The sequence below is a fragment of the Camellia sinensis genome, chromosome 4 (assembly GCF_055761805.1).
Source record: "Camellia sinensis isolate YWXY chromosome 4, ASM5576180v1, whole genome shotgun sequence".
Lineage (NCBI taxonomy): Eukaryota > Viridiplantae > Streptophyta > Magnoliopsida > Ericales > Theaceae > Camellia > Camellia sinensis.
The window spans coordinates 189,829,192-189,838,202 of record NC_138964.1 but is presented as its reverse complement, the minus strand read 5'-3'; the positions used below and the strand labels follow the sequence as shown (position 1 = coordinate 189,838,202).

Below are 9,011 nucleotides of genomic sequence, written 5' to 3'. Positions count from 1 at the left end.
ACACCGGGAACGAGTCGTTGCTTTGCAAGGTGTTCCCCTCATCCTTCGGAGAAATTGCATTCACTACAACAAATTTGGGATTTAAAGATGAAACAAATTTGTCCCAAAATGTATATATTTCGTCACCCAAAGTAATTACGACGAACATTTTTCGTCACCCGTTTTGTCGCCAAAGGGTCGTCACTAAAGGGTCTTAGAGACGAAAAAAAAAATTCGTCATTGAAAATGATAAATTTATGACGAATTTTTTTGTCTCCAATACACTTTGTTGGGAACATACTTGTAAGTAATTAGCGACAAAATATTTTGTCATTAAAGGAGAAATTAGAGACAAAAGTATTTCATCATAAATATAAGAAATAGAGACGAAATAATTTTGTCACGTTTAATATAAATGAAGATGAAAATTTTTTGTCAAAGAAGCTACCAATAGAGACAAAAACAAATTCATCATTAAAAATGAAAAATTTGTAACGAATTTTTTTGTCTCCAATACACTCTGTTGGGAACATACTTGTAAGTAATTAGCGACAAAATATTTTGTCATTAAAGGAATAAATTAGAGACAAAAGTATTTTGTCATAAATATAAGAAATAGAGATGAAATAATTTTGTCATGTTTAATATAAACGAAGACAAAAAAAAATTTGTCAAAGAAGCTACCAATAGAGACAAAAACAAATTCATCATTAAAAATGATAAATTTGTGACGAATTTTTTTGTCTCCAATACATTCTGTTGGAAACATACTTGAAATTAATCAGCGACAAAATATTTTGTCATTTAAAGAGAAATTAGAGACAAAAGTATTTTGTCATAAAAATAAGAAATGGAGACAAAATAATTTTGTCACGTTTAATATAAACGAAGACGAAAATTTTTTGTCAAAGAAGCTACCAATAGAGACAAAAATAAATTCGTCATTAAAAATAATGAAATAATGTCAAAAAAAATTCGTCACACATTGAGGGTAATAGTGACAAAATGTAACAATATTTTTTGTCATGACAAATTCATTTAGCGACGAAATAAAGAATTCATGACAAAATTAATCCTCCACCTAAGCTAAATAAGAGACAAAAAAAAACCCTCTTTAGGGATGAAAAATTTTGTCAATAATTTCATAATATTTTTTTCCACATTATATACCTATTTTATCAAAATCTAAATTTTAGTTCAACAAATATGACCCTGTTCTGTTGAAACCTGTTGAATATAACAATTCCATCACAACTTAACTTAACCTGTTATCAACACATTTACGAATTAACAAAATGAAGATATCCATTCATCATTACAAATAATTTCATCCTAATACAATAAAGTAGTGAAATATCCACAAAATATCCAAAAGTTAAAACTTGTTCAATTCCACCAAAAATCCAACAATAACTAGTGCAACTCCAAAAAATATGTGTATCCTTATCAAACAAAAATGAACATTCAAGCAAATTACATCATTGTTGCACGTCAAAAATGCCACTCTAATCCAATCTGCAAAAAAATAAATTAAAAGTTTTAGTAATTAATCAATTATACAAAAGATTCAAAACATTAGTAACTCATCAATTTACAATTAGATCAATTATACAATTTATCCCTGTAACAGACTTTTTTTGAGATTATGAGAACAAAAAATTAATTTTAAGGCTAATTCACAAATGGTGCATCCCATTAATGTGTCGTAAGTTCATACAACTTATATTGGTCCCTTCCAAGGTGCATCCCATTAATGTGTAATAGCTTACCGCTCAGGTGCTAAAGCTGAGTTATCATCACCACTGGAGAAAGGAAGAAGATCAATGAGTGTGGATGGGGGTTCCGTAGTCAGAATTATAAGCTATATCTTCACGCTATTTGCAAAGGGCAAAAAAGAAAAAAGAGAAAAGAGAAGCACCAGGTTAATATTGCAGAAACAGCAAAATCAAAGCCAATCAACAGTTAGGACTCTCACTGACAAATCTTCTCAATCTAATCCTAGTTGCATAAAGTCTAATAAAAGTTCAATTTCAATATCTGAAATGTTTCACTGCTTTGCCTTTGTATTACCAAGTTAGTAAAAAAAAATATATGAAACCATTTGAAGCATAAAACAACCATCGTAAGTGAGTGGTAAGTCTCCCAAACACACAACAACACAACTCTCAAATGAGCCATACCAGCAAGCACAACAAGTTAACAATCATCCAAGTAGACAAATTACTACAACTAAAAGAACAACAAGGTCTTTAACACTCAATCCCTGGGAAAAGCCGATAACTAGATTGACACTCACTAGGACCTTTTAATAGGTGTATGACGGGCAAACCTCAAACAAAGATACAGTCCATGAAAAAGAGGCATGAAATATAGAGGTTTAGAACAAGGCTCATAAATTGAATTTTACATCAGCTATTATCAAGAAGATGCAGGATTTAAGTCCCCCTTAAAATTTGGATTTTTTATGTTTTTTTTTTTAAATATCAAAGGATGAATGAATAAACTTCGAAACAGTGTATAACAGCATTACATATATATTACAATGATCAAACTTCGCAATAACTTAAATACAATATAGAAACACAAAATAATATGGATACCAAGAAAAAAGGTATGGAAAAAAGTGCCCCCTGTTTAATTACAATAAAATAAAATCTACAACCTTACAACACATGTATAACACGTTCCCTTCACTAATTAAAATCTACTCAGTGATAGGTTTTATAGGGACTAATATGAAATTTATCACCCAACTAACAACTTTTCCTTTTATGCCAGTTATCTAATATGGCACCATGGATAATTCTCCCCTATAAAACTCCACACCTTTTACCGCTGGGCATGTAATCATTGGAATGACTTGTACAGATATAAGATATAAACAAAATTAAACTAGAAGGCAGCCTTATAGAAAAGGATTGAAAGACATGTGAAAGAGATATACTACCAACCTCATCAGAAGATTCAAGCCCAATATGTTCCTCATGAAACCAGTCCTGACAAATACAGCACTGAATCATCTCTACCTGTTCCTCGGCTTCTGGATCAGGATAGGGGCGACCGCAGGTGCAATATGAACCTTTGAAGTTATGATTATATGAATTCTCCACATTTTCGATATCTTTGTTTGGGAAAAGCTTGCAAAAGAACTCCCCAAACTTTGAGTTTCCACAATCACACCTAAAGTTTCTCTTGGTCCACAATTCCACAATCTACTCCAAATAGCAAAAAGTAACTACCATCAAATGCAAGCAAAAAGTAATACAACAAGATCCAAGATTATACAACACATGGTACGAATGACAAGATTGCATATTTAATAAAAAATCTGATTTGACAAAGAAAACGAAAAAACAGATTCGAGCAGAGATACGAGCAGTGATGCAGTGATACGAATGCACATCAAATGCAAGCAGTGATGCAGAGATATGAATGCACATCATTACAGGTCCTCTCCATTAATAAAATGGCAAACGGAATATAAGCGATTAAGCCAATACTAGTACTGTATTATGAAGTAACCACACTGTCACGGATATAATACGTAGTATTTCATTTAAATTTGAAGTAATATGTAAGGTAGAAATTCAAGTCATTAACATAAAAGAAAAATCAGTTAAGTTCAAAGTATGAAAACCAAACTCGATAAGGAGGACTATCATGGAGATTAAAGCTAGATGTCAGTAACCATGGCTAATGAGACTCATTATATCCAAATGGTTTGTTTTGAATAAGCAAGGATCCTTGGACAAATATTCACATGACCCCACCCACTCCCCTCCTCCCTTCTCTCTTCCCAAAGGGTAGTTAATGCATGCCAAATGTCATGTGTGATTACCATATAACACGACAACACAACTGGAAATTAAAACCACAAAACAAAAACAAAAAACAGAACAAAACAAAACAAAACAAACAAACAAAAAAGAACAAAATGAACCATAGATGCAGTAACATTAAAATTTTTAAACTTGGATAGATTGACGTTATAGATACTTTCATGGCCTCATAATAAGTTAATATTTAATTTTACTGAAGAAACTCTCTTATAAATGCATTTGATAAATTGTAATGCTTGGCAAATATAGCGCTATGAGCACTACCTATAAATAACACTGACATGTGTTCACAAATCTACACCCATAAGTTAATGAGATATGTATCACAGAAAGATTATGCTGAGAATACCTCATGGCCATCATGGCAAGACAAGCTACATGCTGTGCAAACCCCGGCATTCCCATCAGGAGTGCAGGTCAAGCACGAGAAAATCGCCTGCCTCTTCATATAACCTTTGGTATAGGTGCACTCTTTGCCCTCATCGCCACCCAAAACCAAATCCGCTTCCTATGCATTGGCATAGAAAAGAACGCAACATCAAAGTAAAAAACATTATATAACACAGAACGCTAAAGATAATAAAAAACAAAAAAAAAAAACATTTTGGTCTCGAAATGAGATAGAGTTGTACAGAGAGATAAAAAAAGTGCCAGGAAAATTTGGCAAACAAATTTTTTTTCTCATTAGCTGTCAACTTTTGATTGTTTATTACACGGGAAAGAAAAATAAATAAATAAAAAAAACAACCTTCAAAGTTTATCTAAAAAGAAAAAATATATATTTCTCTATGCCTCATTTTTCTGCTGGTATTCATTACTAAGTGAACCACAAATGAAACCCCACACTTACTAAAATTCAAACATCAACACAAATTAAATTTAGTTCTGACATTTTAAGTTTTATTTTGACATCCCATCTACATTCTCAGTCAAAATGGCACATATGTCTAATATACTTGATGGTTTTCTCATTAAAAAATTGTATCTATTTACATTTTATTCACACCTTTGCCCATGATAGTACAACATAATTAATAACAAAACAAAAGTTTAATTACCTATTCTTTTAAATTAACAAATCATAATAACGAATTACAACCGTTACATTTCTTATTCCAATTTTATCCTCCAAGTAATCTGATAATTCTTATTATGTCCAATCTCCAATTTTGTCCTCCATTAATTATCAATGACCAAAGCATTGCCATTACAACTAAAACACCAACTTTGTGCTATATCATTTGATTCGTTTATAGTCTACTAAGCACGCATACAGACACAGGACGCGGGTTCAAGTACAAAACAATAAAAACATGTTGACACACTAATTTTAAAAGAATGAAGACACAAACATGTTAAGCACGCAAAAACCAAATAGATATCTATTATTCTATTTATATCCATATATGAATAGAATAATAAATTATTCATACCTTGAGTGACAAATAAATTCATATTTTTATATGAAAAAAATAACAAATAATTTATTTTCCATGTCTACTTTGGAAAGGATGCAAGAATAAAAATGATTAACACCTATTTTAAGATGGCCCAAAGTATTCAAAAAATAAAGGGGAGTTATTAAAGCCAATGCATAGAGATTCCAAATTAAAAAATCCTAAATTAGGGATTCATAGACATGACTTCTTTTAATTTTAACCATTTACCCCTAGTTTCATTTCCTTCAAACTTGCGCGAAGAGTCCAAGACCCTAGATATGTAACATACCTATGTGCCAAAGTGTGTTTGATTTTAAGAAAACTAGAAAAAGAAAAGGAATCATGTGGACTCATTTGACACATATCTAACACACATCAACAATTGTGTCAAGATTCAAGAATTTTGATGTTCAACACGTGTCAAAAATGAACACACCTCATATCCATGATTCCTAATTAATACTAGATATTATATTCTATTAATATTTTTAACTAATTTTATGATTTTACCTCAAATTGAAAATCAATTATGTCCAAGGCAAATTTCAATTGTCTTCATATCTTTTTAACTCTTTCATAAATGTTCACGATATAAGCCTTACTTATTTATGTGTTATTTCATAATCTTCTCTATGCAACTTACCCATATAATCCCAATTATACCTTATTTTCTTGATTAGCAATAATCCAACTTATATCTTATATGAATTAAAATCGATTTTGGCCTTTAACTTATATGCTAGTAAATTTTATGTTGTTTATCACATTTTTTTTATTTTATTATGTCTTTAATAGTCATTTATAGGAATATTTCTTTCCATTTTTGTACTAGATAAGTAGTTTATAGTATATAAAAAGATATTGATTTCCATGTATGTATGTCTTCAGCCTTTCATTTTTATATTTTCCCTTAACAATAATTGATAACAATTGAGTTGTAACCCATCAGGGTATTCAACTGGTAAGTTGTATAAGTTCTATCCATGAGGTCTTAGGTTCAAGTTATGATGTCCTATTTTGCCCGATATGTGAGGCTAGTGGGTGATCACACACACATATCCCAAGTTTGTGCTCCTGGGGTGGGTGGGCCTAGGATCAATTCTCGATTATTCAAAAAAAATAATAATAATTGAGTTGTTGGCTAATGTAAATGTCATATAAATCTTCTATTTTTTTGTTTACACTCTTGCAATTCATAGTAACTTGTTTAATTATAGTGGTAATTCCATAAGTCCTAATTTTTAATGGATGATGATAATAATCATGCTATTGTGCATGTATACAAATAGATATAAACACAAGCTGTTACATAATAATATAAGTTATAACAATGACCTTCATTTCATTTTAGATAAAAATTTCTCACTTACATGAATGCATAACAGTTTTAAAAAGATAATGATATAATTCCTTCAATGTTACTTTTTATCAACCTCTGCCAAGACTCGCATACGAATCTCTTCAGCTTTAAGCTCTGAAAGCGCAACATCTAGAGTAGGCAGAGAAGATTTGTGCAGGGGCTGGTCTCTGATGTACTCAAGCTGTGGGTTTTCAACTAGCTTGACTAAAAGAAATACCATATTAAAGAGCACAAGATGGAAAATGGAGACTGTGGGGACCATAGGTGGTCTTTTTTTAAATCCATCAAGCTCGGTCAAATGCAGATGACTAGGAGTAAATACAATTCTAATATTGCAAAAAGGATTAGTTCAACCAGTTTTGAAAAAATCCCAAAAAATAGACTGCTTACCACCAGACTGAAAACCAGGTTGTTAACTTACTTCTCAAAACTAAAACTATATGATATCATACACTCACTCTTCAATTGGATAGTAAGCAAATTAAAATTGAAAGTGATCTTTGGAATCGTATGGGATTATAAACGATGTTCTGAGCTTAGTGTCCATTGTGCAAAATAAATTCCAATATTCTAGCAAGAGAAAACAAATACAACAAAAATAAATAGAAATAAAAGAATAAGAGGCTGCCACATCACTGGAGGTGCATAATCACATATACCTGAGTAAGCAATCCTTTCTTCAAAAAATCATAATTTTCAAGTACTCTCTTAAGAAATATTGCATATTCTTAGAACTTGCTTTCAATCCCAAAACTTTATTTTCTTCCCCATATTCATAATTTACATTTCGAGATCAACATAAACGAACACACTCCAGCAAGGAGTAATTTGATTCACATTGAGGGCAAAAATAGATAACAGAGGAAGGCCAAGGAGAGCATGGTTTAACATACTAAAAAAGGACATCATTGCCATGAACTTGACTGAGTAGAGATAAAGCCAAATGGGTCCATGTAATTGGGATAAAATTTGTTAACTTGAGCTGACAACACATTAATAGGACCTTAGGATTCTCGTACAATTGAACAAACTAACCAGAAACAGAGCCATTAAGTATTTGATCATCCATATACAATTGAACAAACTAGCTTGTTTCATAGTGCAGTAAGCATTAGAAGCTGTCGCAAACCATAGTAAACCAAGTGACCTTTAAACATTCAGCAATCCTCTGCCCAACAAACACTAACTTATAATAAAAAAAAATATTGGGCAAGAACCAATAGAACCATTTGATTGACATAAAATCTAATTAAACTGTGAGCATTATGGGTTCCAATTAACTAATCCAATCCAACAAAAAGCTAAGAAGTAAGTCCTCGGTTTCCTCAGCACCTAAGGCTGTGTTTGGCTGGGGGATTTGATGAGTGATTTAGAAAAAGAGAGGGAAAAAGTGTGTGAAATTAGGTAAAATGCATGTAAATTTATTCATATTTCAACTATCTTTTTCCTTTCCCTTCCCAAATCCCCCAACCAAATACACCCTTAAAAAAACCAAAAATCCCTCATTCCAGAATTCAATTTACTTATCTTTCCTCCATTTTCTCAGCAAACAAACACACAGTAAGGAAATAATATAAAACATCAAGACATTTGCATGCAACCGAACCAAAAAAAAAAAACTAGGATTTTAAACAAGGCAGAGAGGTTACCAATTCCTGATCCTCAACATCCTTGAGGTACTTGTGGATTGAAACCGTGGGCTCAGCTTCAGCTTCCTCTTCAAACACATCAGCCATTTTTATCCAAATGAGATCAAAAAACAAATTTTCTCAGTGAAAGCCCCAAATTCGATTGAACAAACCCGAAACAACTGATGAGGACTGTTGTACACAGCCAAAAAACCTATATTCTTCGAGAAAAGAGGTCGAACATGGCTTTTCGAGACATGTTAGGGCACCAATTTATCGGTGAAAACAATAGAGAAGGTGATCGCAGAGAGGAGTGAGGAGGGTTGAGATTATGTGGGTCTTGAAGACGAGCTAGGGTTTTATATGAGACTAGGGACTCCGTGGACATTTTCCCGCCATAATAGAAGGCCAAGTTGTCTACTTTTTTGATGAAATCAAACAAAAAATGTAATCCCTTCCCTCCTAATTTTTTCACTTTTTTTAGAGTTATTTGCCCTCAATCTATGCACATTTTTTTCCCTCCTAATCCCTTCCCTCCTAACAAAAAATGGACTCCAGCGTTGCCACGATCTCCGCCAGTCAAGGTGGATCGAAGCACCCTACGCTTCCGAGGCAGACGAACACCACCGTCTCACCCTATTCTTCCCCATTCAGGCATCGCCGATGAGGTTAGGGTAGTGAGACACAGTGATGAGGCTTTGGAGAGTGGTAGAGGAGCTTAAGGTTAGGGTTTCCATGAAGGCTCAGGTTGAGATGAAAATCTATG

The 9,011-nt window shown here is 32.5% G+C and overlaps 1 protein-coding gene across 1 annotated transcript; it reads right to left on the bottom strand.

Annotated features, from left to right (window-relative positions):
• Positions 1-2,774: 2,774 nt before the first annotated feature.
• Positions 2,775-8,616, bottom strand: LOC114263836 (uncharacterized). Its single transcript, XM_082922652.1, has 3 exons — positions 8,267-8,616; positions 4,168-4,326; positions 2,775-3,191 (listed from the first exon to the last, which is right to left on the bottom strand). The coding sequence occupies exons 1-3, from the start codon at positions 8,351-8,353 to the stop codon at positions 2,790-2,792; spliced, it is 648 nt and encodes a 215-aa protein (XP_082778778.1). The 5' UTR covers positions 8,354-8,616; the 3' UTR covers positions 2,775-2,789.
• Positions 8,617-9,011: the final 395 nt, after the last annotated feature.